Source organism: Dipodomys spectabilis, unplaced genomic scaffold (genome assembly GCF_019054845.1).
Source record: "Dipodomys spectabilis isolate Male_0828 unplaced genomic scaffold, ASM1905484v1 ptg000725l, whole genome shotgun sequence".
NCBI classification, from domain to species: Eukaryota; Metazoa; Chordata; class Mammalia; order Rodentia; family Heteromyidae; genus Dipodomys; species Dipodomys spectabilis.
In genome coordinates this window covers 305,336-319,341 of record NW_024871402.1, presented here as the reverse complement: position 1 = coordinate 319,341, position 14,006 = coordinate 305,336, and the positions used below count along the sequence as shown (strand labels likewise).

Here is a 14,006-nt window from a genome sequence, read left to right as displayed (position 1 = left end):
TGCTCAAGGCTAGCACTCTGCCACTTTGAAGTACAATGCCACTGCTGGTTTTCTGGTGGTTTATTGGAGATAAAAGTCTCACAGATGTTCTTGCCCAGGCTGGCTTTGAACCACAATCCTCAGATCTAGGATTACAGTTATGAGCCACCGGTACCCGCTGATTTTTATGTATGTAGCTCCTATGATTTGTATTGTGGGTCAAATTCTCTTTTTCAAAATTTTCTCATTTGGAAAACTTTGGTATTGCAATTATATAGCTGAAAACAAACAGCATAGGCCTGAGTGAGGCTCCCCAGCGTACTAGCCCTGGCCAGTGGTGTGTCCCCAGCCAGTCCTGGGGCTTGAACTCAGAGCGTGGGCACTGTCCCTGAGCTTCTCTTGCTCAAGGCTACCACTCTACCACTTTTTTTTAGTTACCACTGAAGTGTGTGTGTCAGACTTCTTTACCTGCTGTTCCTGTTTTTATTTGTTTTAATATCAATCACATCAAGCATTCTAAGTGGAATGAAGAAGTACTGTACAGTTTACTTATGCCTAAAGTTTATGACTTAGATATTGTTTTTGTTTGCTTACTTGTTTTTGTTGGTCGTGAGGCTTGAACTCTGGGCCTGGGCACTATCCTCAGCTCTTCAGCTCAAGGCTAGCCCTCTACCACGTGAGTCACAGTGCCATCCAGTTTTCTGGTGGTTTATTGGAGGTAAGAATCTTCACAGACTGGGGCTGGGAAGGTGGCTCAGTGGTAGAGCGCTTGCCTTGCATGCATGAGGCCCTGGGTTCAATTCCTCAGCACCACATAAGCAAAAAGAAAAAAGCCAGAAGTGGCTCTGTGGCTCAAGTGGTATAGAGCACTAGCCTTGAGCTGAAGAGCTGAGGGACAGCACCCAGGCCCAGAGTTCAGGCCCCAGGATTGAACTCAAAATTAAAAATAAAAAAGAGTCTCACAGACTTTCCTGCCCGGGCTGGCTTGGAACCTTGATCCTCAGCTCTCAGCCTCCTGAGTAGCTAGGATTACAGGGTGAGCCACCGACGCCCTATTGTTAAACTATATAAGACTAAAACTTCAAAGCGCATTTCTTTTTTAAAACCTTTAAGTGAGATTACTTGGTATTAATGTAAGTGTCCGAATGCCTCTTCAGATTGCCCCCAGTCTTTGGGGGATTATGGGCAGATATCTATATGATAATGATATATTGCTTCCTTTCTACAAGTTAGCTCCATAAGTGCTTTCAGAGGACAGATTGAGGAAGTGGCGCTGTGGCTCAGGCGGTAGAGCGCTCGCCTTGAGCTGAAGAGCGCAGGGACAGCACCCATGCCCAGAGTTCAAGCCCCATGACCGACCCAAAGAAAAAAGATAATATATGCCAGGCGCTGGTGGCTCATGCCTGTAATCCTAGCTACTCAGGAACAAAAAACAGGACAGATTGAGAGGATTTTTTTGGTGTGTCTTTTTTTGTCTTGTCAGTCATGAGGCTTGAACTCTGGGCCTGGGCGCTGTCCCTCAGCTCTTCAGCTCATAGTTAGCTCTCTACCACTTGAGCCACAGCACCACTTCCCATTTTGTGGCGGTTTACTAGAGATAAGAGTCTCATGGACTTTCCTGCCTGGGCTGGCTTTGAACCTTGATTCTTAGATCTCAGCCTCCCCAGTAGCTAGGATTACAGGCGTGAGCCACCAGCGCTGGGCTAGGACTTATTCAGTCTGAAAGAACTCAGGCAAAATGAAGTCATAATTTGATTTGAAATTTGTGAAGTTTTATTGTCCATTTTCTCTGCACAGTAATGAATAAAAGGCAATTTGATTTCCTAATCCTGTTTCTTAGAGACACGGGATGTGCATGATAATGCTTGTTGTGGACAGGGGTGTGCTGTGCAGTGAACCCTGACCAGGTCTGGTGAAGGCCAGGCAGGCAGCCCCAGCCGGCAGGATAGCTGTATGGTCAGGTGAAACTTGGTCTGGTGGGCACTGGCTGCCAGGCCACCGTCCCTTCTGAAGGGCCTGACAGAGGAGGGTGAGTGCACAGACAAGGTAGGTTAGGCAGACAGCTTGCATCGATGGAAAGAAGCTCCTTAAAATGTGGGCAGTTGGGGCTGGGTGTTAGCTCAGCGGAAGAGCACCTGCCTGGAGAGCACAGGCCCTGAGTGCAGTCCTCAGCTCGGGGGAAAAGCTACAAAAGACCAAATGCAGTCAGTTACTCAGAGCTGCTGTGGTTTTTATGGGCTCATCATGCCTTTCTTTGAGAGCAGACCATTGTAATTATACAAGAAGAGCTATCTGAGCTGCCTTTTACTTGAAACTCTTTAATTGAGACCACTTGTCATCTTTAAGAAGCCCTCAAATGACGCTGCACAGATTTACTTGTAAGATGGAATTCTGGGTTCCCACACTGAGCCTGATGAACAGAATAGAATACTAAAGCTTCTTTCCTTCAAAGTGAGACCCAGAGCATTATCCATTGCTATTTCCTGTGCCTTTTCTGAGGTGGCTTCCTTCCCTGAGGACAGCCACACCTCCTTGTAAGGAGTCTGACTGATGGATGATAGCCACTGTGAAACAGTGTTGTGCATTGTTAGCATTGTGAGCTGCAGGCCTTGGGAATTAACTTAACTCTTCCTGACTGTGGGGTTTACTGTGGAGTTCTTTGTTAAGAAGTGATAGGTGCCGGGCACCAGTGGCTCACGCCTGTCATCCTGGCTACTAAGGAGGCTGAGATCTGAGGATCGAGGTTCAAAGCCAGGAAAGTCTGAGACTCTTATCTCCAGAAAACCGGAAGTGGCACTGTGGCTCAAGTGGTAGAGCACTAGCCTTGGGCTGAAAAGCTGAGGGACAGCGCCCAGGCCCAGAGACAACAAAGAGAAGTTTTTCCTCACAGTTTTGGTAGCACCCAGCCCGGCACACTTGATTCTGCATGTGAGGTCTCCCCAGTGCAGAGCCTGGTGCCCCAGCTCCGCTGTGGCCGGGGCAGCACAGCAGAGCTGCCAGGTGTCAAGTGTCTGCCTGCCCTGGCCTCCATGCTCCGTCCTAGAGTCTTCAGGAAGGTCTGGGGAGCAGGTAGGGCTGCACAGGGAGTCCACACACCACCAGGTGGGAGAAGAGCCTGTGTCAGGCACCTTACTCTCAAGTGGGCTCCTGGGCCAGGTGTATCTCAGGAGTGATGTCTCTCCACACAAGGCAGTCAAGGGTAACTACAAGTTGATTCTTGAAACAACAGTGCTTCTGCATTTGGAGGTTTTATTGTAATTAAAATGATTCAGTGGAAAACTTTTTCAAATGGCACAATCAAGCTATTCTTTATATTGTTTCTCAGTGGGTTGTCATGGAAACAGAACAGAGATATGAGGGTTTTTTCCCCCAGATTTCTGCTTATTACAGGCTTTTCTGAAACAGTAATTTCACTGAATGAACAAAGAACTAAAGGAGAAGTCCCGGGCCACTGTCCAGGGACCTGTATCAGGGACCTCGGCCACCCATCGGGTGGGCCCTGGGGTCCTTCTTGCAATGGATGGATTGTGTCCCATCAGTAACAGAATGAGGTTTTTTAGGCCCAGTGAACAGAAGAGTAAGTTTTAGTGGATGCTTTTCCATCCGTGTAACCTCGTATTATCTGAATTGCTCAGCCCAAGCTGTTGTGAGAATGGCATGCTGAGTTGAGTTTGGGGCTTTGTGCCAGTGAGCCTGCAGCACCACCCGGCTTGAGGCCACGTGCCTAGGAGGCCAACTGTGGCCACAGACCTGCAGACCCTCAGGGCCTTCCCTTGCCTGCGTCTGACAGCGTCGGCCAGCTGAAAGTTTCAGGCAGATGGACGGACAGAGGCTAGGAAGGGCAGAGAGAGCGTGACCTTGTGGGCAGTGGCCATACCAGTGCAGCCTCCCCAGACCGACAGTCTGGGCGATGGGTCAGGAGTGAGCAGAGCAGGCATCTGAAGGGCCCATGGGCCCTGTCTGTGCCTGAGTGCAGACCCTGCCTTGCCTGCTGCAGCGGGGGAGCATGTGCACAGACCACACTCTAGAGCCGGCTGTCATATCACTTCTGTCCAGGTCACGCTCCCGGTCCCCTCGGAGGAGAGCACACTCCCCTGAGAGACGCCGGGAAGAGAGAAGCGTCCCCACTGCGTACCGAGTGAGCAGCAGCCCGGGGGCCAGCAGGAAACGAACTCGCTCCAGGTAGGCGGCTGTGTACCCACAGGTGCACACTTGAGGTTTCCCTGGGCAGAAAGGGTCTGAAGACTGTGTGTGTGTCTGTGTGTGTGTGCATGTGTGCACACGTGTGCGTGTGTCTGTGTGTGTGCAGGTGTATGCTCATTATCACTGTAGGTGACGAATGAGGTGCACTCCTGGAGCTCAGGCTGGCCCAGCCGGGTGGCCTGCTGCCTGTTGGAGTTAGAGGCTCACCAGTGCATTGCACCCCAACCTTACTGCTTCCTGGACCAGCGCTCATGTCCCCGTCTTGCCTCTTGGCAAGGCACAGGAAGGAGGACCGGAGCTTGTGACTTCCGCCTTAGTGTCCTCCCCGGTCTCTCCATCAGGCGAAGCACCCTGCCCGGGCCTCAGCCCGCCGGGGCCATGCCGGGGCCATCCCAACGCTGCACCACGCGAGCCCCCTTCCCCCCCCCCCCCCCCCCCCCCGGTGGGATGGTAGCCAACCCTGTGTGTGTGGCCCGTGGCGGCTTAGCAGAGGGGAGTACATACTAGGAACCAGTCACTACAAGGGCATGAAGCAGGGGGCCCATCCCAATGAGCTCAGCAGAAAACATCCGCCCTGGGACCTGGCGTGTGCACCTCTGAGAAACACCAAGGTCCAGGCTTGCACAGCCCTGAGAGGGCGGGCAGCACTTCCAGGGCAGCGCACTGGTGGCCACTGGGGACACCTGAGAGCCGCCTCTTGGCTGTTCTCATGGCCAGTGTCACTGACAGACTCCCAGTGTCTCCAGAGGGACAGGAGCCGGAGGATACAGGAAGTAGGGCTGAGCAGTGGGCCAAGTAGACAGAGGAAGGCCAGGCCAGGGGGGACAGCAGATGGCTAGTCAGTCCTTGCCCACAGTGCCCTCGAAGGGCCCTGGGGAGACCCAGGTAATCATGGAAGCCACCGGAAGACAGAACTCCTCCTGGAATGGAACAGAAAAGCTGGCTGCTGCTAGCGAACGGTTCTTGTTCAGACGCTGGGTCTGTGCCTTGGCAGACCCGCACTCAGTATGCCCAGCTACCAGTGTGTGCATTTTATTCCTTAAGCAAGTAGCTTAACATTTGAAAGTCAGCACCACCTTTGAAATGCATAAAGGGCATAGTCTAAAATTAATCCCTTGTAGCAAAAGATCTCTCTTCACACAACAGTTCTCTCTTTGCTCCCAAATTAGCCTTTCTTTAAAGGCAGTCCTGGGAGGAGGTGTTAGCGATAGTAGGCCCAGCTGTGGCTGCCCTGTGTGGCTTGCCCACAGGAGCTCTGGGTAAAGAAGGGAGGGTGGTCAGCTCTCTGCCCACCAGCAAGGAAGGCAGAGACGCCACTACAGGTCAGTTTTCTTTTTTCATTTTTTTTCTTTATTTTCTTTTTGGCTCAAGGCTAGCACTCTAATCACAGTGTCACTTCTGGCTTTTTGTTTATGTGGTACTGAGAAATCGAACGCAGCGCTTCATGCATGCTAGGCAAGCATTTCTGCCCCTAAGCCACAGTCCCAGCCCAAACAGGCCAGTTTTCTACTGAGTTCTAAGTCCAGCTGTGCGGTTCATCTGTGGGTCTCTCCGTTGCATGAAACAAATTCACTATCACACTTATCCTGTGGCATCATCCACCCAAGATTACTTCTACAGACACTACTGCCTACTTCTTTTGCTGACTTGTTTTTAAAATGATTTAACTTAAGGTGAAGTGGTTTTGAGGGATTAGACAGGGGCTTCTTATGTAGCCCAGACTGGCTTTGAACCCAAAGGCCTGCTGTCTCAGCCTCCTGAGTGCTGGGATGACTAGGTGAGGCCTGCTAGGAAGGGTTTCATAGAGTGTCACGCATACACCACACGCTCCGTCTGCGCCTCCCCAATGCAGTGCTCACACGCGTGAACACACACATTCCACCCGTGACTCCCTAATGCAGTGCTCACGTGCATGAACACACACATTCCACCCGTGACTCCCTAATGCAGTGCTCACACACGTGAACACACACATTCCACCTGTGACTCCCTAATGCAGTGCTCACACACGTGAACACACACATTCCACCTGTGACTCCCTAATGCAGTGCTCACGTGCATGAACACACACATTCCACCCGTGACTCCCTAATGCAGTGCTCACAGGCGTGAACACACACATTCCACCCGTGACCCCCTAATGCAGTGCTCACACACGTGAACACACACATTCCACCCGTGACTCCCTAATGCAGTGCTCACACGCGTGAACACACACATTCCACCCGTGACTCCCTAATGCAGTGCTCACACACGTGAACACACACATTCCACCTGTGACTCCCTAATGCAGTGCTCACGTGCATGAACACACACATTCCACCCGTGACTCCCTAATGCAGTGCTCACACGCGTGAACACACACATTCCACCTGTGACTCCCTAATGCAGTGCTCACACGCGTGAACACACACATTCCACCCGTGACTCCCTAGTGCAGTGCTCACACGCGTGAACACATTCCACCCGTGACTCCCTAGTGCAGTGCTCACACACGTGAACACACACATTCCACCCGTGACTCCCTAATGCAGTGCTCACGTGCGTGAACACACACATTCCACCCGTGACCCCCTAGTGCAGTGCTCACACACGTGAACACACACATTCCATCCATGACTCCCTAATGCAGTGCTCACACGCGTGAACACACACATTCCACCCGTGACCCCCTAGTGCAGTGCTCACACACGTGAACACACACATTCCACCTGTGACTCCCTAATGCAGTGCTCACACGCGTGAACACACACATTCCACCCGTGACTCCCTAATGCAGTGCTCACATGCGTGAACACACACATTTCCACCCGTGACTCCCTAATGCAGTGCTCACACACGTGAACACACACATTCCACCTGTGACTCCCTAATGCAGTGCTCACACACGTGAACACACACATTCCATCCTGTGACTCCCTAATGCAGTGCTCACACGCGTGAACACACACATTCCACCCGTGACTCCCTAATGCAGTGCTCACACGCGTGAACACACATTCCACCCGTGACTCCCTAATGCAGTGCTCACGTGCGTGAACACACATTCCACCCGTGACTCCCTAATGCAGTGCTCACACGCGTGAACACACACATTTCCACCCGTGACTCCCTAATGCAGTGCTCACACGTGAACACACACATTCCACCCGTGACTCCCTCCCTAATGCAGTGCTCACGTGCGTGAACACACATTCCACCCGTGACTCCCTAATGCAGTGCTCACGTGCGTGAACACACATTCCACCCGTGACTCCCTAATGCAGTGCTCACGTGTGTGAACACACATTCTGTCTGTGACTCCTACGTTTTGCCACACTTGCTCTCTTGGGCATTCTGCTCCTTTTCCCTCCTGCCTGTGTGCTCTGAGCCCAGGCTGGCCGGCCGGCTGCTGCAGGGCCCGTTGGGCTGCTCCCTGTTTTCAGGAAGGTGTGCATTATTTTGGCAGGAACACTTTGTAAACCAGTGTGTGTAGCATCAGGAGACAGCAATGTCTGTCTGCACCAGTGTCTGGTGCCGAGGCAGTGGCCTGGTGAGGATGTTCTGCCTCTTCTCTGAGCAGGCAGGGGTCTGTGAGGGGCCCTGTGAGCCTGTGTGAACTGTGTTCTGGCGGCTCTGCCCGCTGGCACACCAGCTGTCCCTGGCGGGATAGTGGCTTTCTGGCCCTCTTGCTCTGAGCTTGTTAGCCGCCTCCTCTGGAAGGAAGAGCCCTCCATTTTCATGGCACCTTAGGCTCGAAGCCTGGGGCTAGTTCGTTGGGCTAGTCTCTCACCTTACGTATCTGACCAGGGGAGTCCTTGTAAGCTGGTCTGATTTTTTTTTTTTTTTTTTTAATTTTATTTTATTTTATTTGAGAACATACTGTACAGAGGGGTTACAATTACATGGGCAGGATAATGCATACATTTCTTACCAAGCATTGCAGCCTCCTCCTTTGTTTACCCTTCACATCCCTTCCCAGCCTCCCCCATCCCTCCCACCCAATCATACCCCCCCTCCCCCCCCCCCCACTGACATTGTAAAGCTGGTTTTGACATGACATTTTGTACTTCTCATTGTTGCACGCATCCCAGTGCTCTTTGATCATCTGAGCGTAAAGTTCAATGCAGTGTGGTAACAGAAAACCCACACTGTTCACAAAAGGCACTTTGAGTCCATTATAAAAGCATGTTTCACGAGTATGTTCACAAGTCATTCATAACGCATAGTGATGCATAACAAAAGCATCCTGGCTAACAATAGAGTGAATCACACCTGTAGTCCTAGCTCCTTAAGGGGCTGGAGAGCTGGAGAATCACAGTTCACAGCCAGCCTGAGCAGAAAAGTCCATAGGATTCCATCTCCAGTTAGCCAGCAAAATGTCAGACTGGAGCCCTGGCTCAAGTGAGAGAACATCAGTGTGAGCAAGAAAGCTAAAAGTCCAGCAGAAGCACAAAGCCCAAGGATTAGCACAAGAAGAAGGGGGAAAAGGGGAGGAGGAGGAGAAGGAAAGAAGAAAAATGAATGGCCCAGTAGCTTGTTGGTGGTGGTAGTGCCATTGAGCACCTAGTGCGTGCCACGTGGCGCTCGGGAGCAACTGGCGTGCACTGTTGGTGGGCGGCTCCCGTGTCGCTCCCCAAGGCTGATAGTGAAGAGATACAGACTGTAAGCCCCACGGTGAACGTGGCTCAAGGGCTGCTGGAATATACGCAACACTTACGACGCTTTATTAGATTCTAAAGGAAGCAGGAAAGGGCAGAAAGAGAAAGCAAAAAGCAAGTGGAGCGAGTGAGACTTCACAGCAAAACGTTCGTGTAAAGAGTGGCGATTGGGTAAACAGACAAAAAGGCAGAGGTTAGGGGTGGGCGGCTTACAAAGAAGTACTACATTGTGTTTTTCAGTGCTAGGGTTGAACTAGGGCTCATACATGCACTCTTATCACTGAGGTATACCCCCACTTTAACTGTTAGCACACAGGGTTGGGAATGTGGCTTAATGATAGCGTACTTGCCTAGTATGTCTGAAACCCTCGGTACCACCTTAACAAAAGGCAGAAATGGCGCTGTGGCTCAAGTGGTAGAATAATGTAACCTTGAGCAAATGAAGCTCAGGGACAGTGGCCCTGAGTTCAAGCCCTGGGACTGGCAAAAAAGCTGGATGGATGGATAGGTAGATAGATTGATCAAATAGGATAGAACTAGAAAGGAGGGCCGGGCGCTGGTGGCTCACGCCTGTAATCCTAGCTATTCAGGAGGCTGAGATCTGAGGATCGCGGTTCAAAGCCAGCCCGGGCAGGAACCGTGAGACTCCTATCTCCAATAAACCACCAGAAAAACAGAAGTGACGCTGTAGCTCAAGTGGTAGAGCGCTCGCCTTGAGCTGAAGAGCTGAGGGACAGTGCCCAGGCCCAGAGTTCAAGCCCCACGACCGACAAAAAAAAAAAAGAACTATAAAGGTGGAAATAAACCATCACCACCACAACCCCTTCTCCATGCTGGTGGCAAGATACAGCTATGTTGTTATGAAGCCAGCAATGGGCTCCAGGGCATCTCCTGGAGGACAGAGGGATAACCCCGGGAAGGGTCTTCTGAGCCCTGAGGAAGCTAGTTCAGAGCTGTGCCCCATGACCTTGGGAGGCAGCACTGTGCCCCGTGACCTTACCTTAGGACACGGCCCTGTGCCCCATGACCTTGAGAGGCAGTCAGCACTGAGGCATGTGTCCCATGGAGAGGCAGCTGGGCTGTGTTAGCCAAGGTGTAGTGGCCATGAGCTAGCTGCCTGGAAGTGTCCAGAATACCTCAGTGTTTCCCTGGTATCCATCAGTAACCCAGGAGGGAGAGAAGAAGGGATTGTAACAGCCTGAGACTCTGCCTCAAAGCTAGTGTGCTGCTCCTGAGCCTGGCCTTTTGGTGGTTAATTAGAGATCTAAGTCTCGGGCTTTTCTTTGAAGCCTCCTGAATAGGATAACAGCGCTAGCCACTCATGCCGGCTTCCTGGTGCTTCTTAAAGATTAGGAAGTCGGGGCTGGGAAGGTGGCTCAGTGGTAGAGCGCTTGCCTTGCATGCTCAAGGCCCTGGGTTCGATTCCTCAGCACCACATAAGCAAAAAGAAAAAAAACCAGAAGTGGCGCTGTGGCGCAAGTGGTAGAGCGCTAGCCTTGAGCTGAAGAGCTGAGGGACAGCACCCAGACCCCCCCAAAAAAAAAGGTTAGGAAGTCTGAGGGAGGTGTGACAGGGCCTGCGGGCTCGGGGGTCCTATCGTGAGTGAGATGGAAGTAGGCTTACAGCATCTCAGGACTGGACAGACCTGGACACCGAGTGAGACAGTGGACGGACCTGGACACCGAGTGAGACAGTGGACGGACCTGGACACCAAGTGAGACAGTGGACGGACCTGGACACCGAGTGAGACAGTGGACGGACCTGGACACCGAGTGAGACAGTGGATGGACCTGGACACAAAGTAAGACAGTGGACGGACCTGGACACAAAGTAAGACAGTGGACGGACCTGGACACAAAGTAAGACAGTGGACGGACCTGGACACTTGAGTGTGACAGTGGACGGACCTGGACACTTGAGTGTGACAGTGGACGGACCTGGACACTTGAGTGTGACAGTGGACGGACCTGGACACTTGAGTGTGACAGTGGACGGACCTGGACACTTGAGTGTGACAGTGGACGGACCTGGACACAAAGTAAGACAGTGGACAGACCTGGACACTTGAGTGTGACAGTGGACGGGCCTGGACACCGAGTGAGACAGTGGACAGACCTGGACACCGAGTGAGACAGTGGACGGACCGGGATACCGAGTGTGACCAGGATGCTGAGCATGGTAGTGGCCCCAGAGCAGGACTTGGTCTGTGCCCAGCTGGGACTCATGGTCAGAGGCAGGCATGCAGCCATCATCCCCCACAGCTGCTGGGCAGGACAGTGCTGAGCTTTTGTGTGTGCGGTGTTTGACTTGAGAACCTTGCTGAGCCAGTGTAAGTGTAAAGCCATGTAAAATGGGGTGGAGTGCCATGAAAGCCAGCACGTTACCCAGAGCCAAGCGTCTTCCTGCAGGGTGGCTGCCGTGGGTGGTTTGTGAACCTTGGTGCACTGTGGGTGGACTTGAGGGCCACGGCCTTCACGAGCATGCGTGGGTGGGGTCCACAGGTTTCACGGGCATGCGTGGGTGGAGGGCCACAGGTTTCACGGGCATGCGTGGGTGGAGGGCCACAGGTTTCACGAGCATGCGTGGGTGGGGTCCACAGGTTTCACGGGCATGCGTGGAGAGGTGAATTCATGAGCATGTGTGGAGAGGTGGAGGGCCACAGCTTTCACAGACAGGTGGAGAGGTCTACAGCCGCAGAAAGAGGTCTCACTGTGGTGCCCCTTGAAGATGCATCCAGAAGGAAGCTCGGGCCACACTCCATGCCTTGTGCACTCCTCACCAAGATGTTTTCCTTACAGAAGTCCCCATGAGAAGAAGAAGAAGCGGCGGTCGAGGTCTCGGACCAAGGCCAAGGCCCGGTCCCAGTCCTCCTCCCCCAGCAAGCAGGCAGCCCACCGTCCAGCGGCCCATGCCGCCCACTCGGCCAGCATCTCTCCTGTGGAGAGCCGGAGCTCCAGCCAGGAGCGTTCCAGGTGACCGTGACCTGGGCAGGTCTCAATGGGAACAAGCAGAGAGTGGCAGGTGGTGCCAGTCTCTGGGACATACCTTGGGCGGGGATGTCAACTGGCCTGGCCTCCGATGGGAATGAGGTGGGACAGCTCCTCAGAACCTGTTCGTAGCCATGCTATAGCTAAAGGGCCCCCCCCCCCCCCCCGAGATCCCAGAGGTCCTGCAGTAGCCTGTTTGGATCCAGGGGTAAGCAGCCTTGCAGACTGGGGTGGTCTCAAGCTCGGCCATGCCCCGTCCTGCTCCACAGGGTCTTTCTGACATCTGCCCTTAGGAGTGGGCCGTGGAAAGCCCAGGGGAACCAGCACTCCTCTGCCACAAAGGCCAGGGTCTAGCTAACTTCCAGATGAGAGTCCAGAGGAGAGTGCAATCAGGTGCCCATGGCAGGGACCCGGGAGCACCGAGGCCCAGCTTGAAGCTGTCTGGGCCCAGGCTGTGGGGAAGCGCCTCCCCATCAGGAGGGTCCCATAAGGGGTAAGAGGCCCACCTGATCTGGGTGCTAAGCTTTCATAGGTGTGAATGGACATGAGGGGGGCTGGAGGCGCAGAGAGCAGCTCACACGAGCCAGTCAGCATCTGAGATGCCTCTCCAGGCTTAGAGCGGGGTGAGCACCTCCAGGCCTCGGCTGGGAGCCTGAATGTGAGCCACAAGGGACTCCTTCCTGTCGTCTTCCAGAGAATTAAGGACACGAGCTGGGCTCCAGTGCCTCACACCTGTCATCCCAACTACTCAGGAGACCCAGGGTTGAGAGTTGCAGTTCAAACCAGCCCAGGCAGGAAAGTTGAGGAGAACCTTTATCTCCAGTGAACCACCAGAAATGGTGCAGTGGTTCAAGTGGTAGAGCACTAGCATTGAGCAAAAAGAGCTCAGGAACAGTTCGTAGGTCCTGAGTTTAAGCCCCACAACTGACCAAAAAGGAAAAAAAAAAAATGATATGAAGACAGATTTTGAGCTAGAGTCATCTTAGAAAATAGCTTGAAATGGGTATAACATAAAATACATGTTTGTGATGTTTGTGGTAATTTTTAGTTTCTGGAAACAAATGCAGTGTTTCCGGCTGGGGGAGGCTGGGGTGTGGACGCTCTCAATCACTGACCAGATGGTGTGTGCTTAAGCTTCTGTCCTTCTTTTGTATTAGGGGAGTTTCTCAGGAAAAAGATGGCCAGATCTCTTCAGCAATCGTTTCTTCTGTGCAGAGCAAAATCACTCAGGTACAGTCCACGTCCTGTCTGCCCTTTCCAGTCTGTGGCGGGCAAGGCCCTGTGCCTGTGGCCACGGAGGCCATCAGTGGGAGGTTTAGAACGAGGCCGAGGCTGTGACTTTGGCCCCATGAGAGCCGGCATCAGCCTGAGCTGCAGCTCACAGACCTTCCTCCCTGTCTTACTGCCTAGGATCTCATGGCCAAAGTAAGAGCGATGCTCGCAGCTTCCAAAAACCTGCAAACCAGCGCATCCTGAGGCACAGCCACCATGGGAGCCAGTCCCGCGCGCACGGGCATCACTCGCCTGCTGGTGGGGCCACAGCTCCAGGACTCTGGGCACCGAAGCGGGGGCAGGGCAGCTCGCGCCTGCAGACCCCCACAGCCATCTGGGTTCTTCTCCAGACTCCCTGGGACCGTCGGTGGCTTTTGTAAATTTTTGATGACATTTTCAGCTTAAGATTTTTGACCAGCAATCTCTTACCTGTATATTTGTAAATAATATCATGTTTCTGTGGAGATGTATTATCGAATAAAATGGGAAGAAAGCTCTTTTCTAGCTCACAGCCTTGAGGTGGCTTCCTTCTTTGGGCTGTGGCTGTTTATCGCACGTCACCTGCAGGTGGACTGTGGGTCAAGACGCTCCAGGAGTGGCCTCTGGCCTGGCGTGGTCCAGTCCCGCCTGTGGCTCCCGTGCCCTCTGGCTTGCCCGCCACAGGCCCCCCGCAGCCCTTTGTCTTGCAGGCTGGCACCGTGCAGTGGTGACAAGGCCCTGCGCCAGACTGCTGTTGGCTCTGCAGGCGCTGCCGGTCCACTCTTGCCTGGAGGTTGTCCTGGCGCTCAGGTGCCTGGGACACACCGACAGGCCTGGCGGGTTCTGGCTGCCAAAGCCTCTGACCCCACAGTGCCCTGCCATTCACGCCTGACTTCCCAGCCAGGCTGGCCTCCAGGATCAGGTTTTACCTTCAGGTCAGCCCATG

General features: G+C 53.2%; 1 protein-coding gene across 4 annotated transcripts in view; it reads left to right on the top strand.

Moving 5' to 3' along the window:
* LOC122102035 (splicing factor SWAP) overlaps positions 1-13,587 on the top strand; it is a 57,049-nt gene extending 43,462 nt beyond the window's left edge. For all 4 annotated transcript variants that reach the window (XM_042672563.1, XM_042672562.1, XM_042672565.1 and 1 more), the window contains 4 exons: positions 4,036-4,161; positions 11,621-11,794; positions 12,967-13,039; positions 13,220-13,587. In XM_042672563.1, the coding sequence (XP_042528497.1) occupies positions 4,036-4,161; positions 11,621-11,794; positions 12,967-13,039; positions 13,220-13,285 (439 nt within the window). In that variant the 3' untranslated portion in view covers positions 13,286-13,587. The remainder of the gene's footprint in view (positions 1-4,035; positions 4,162-11,620; positions 11,795-12,966; positions 13,040-13,219) is intronic.
* The last annotated feature ends 419 nt before the right edge of the window (positions 13,588-14,006 follow it).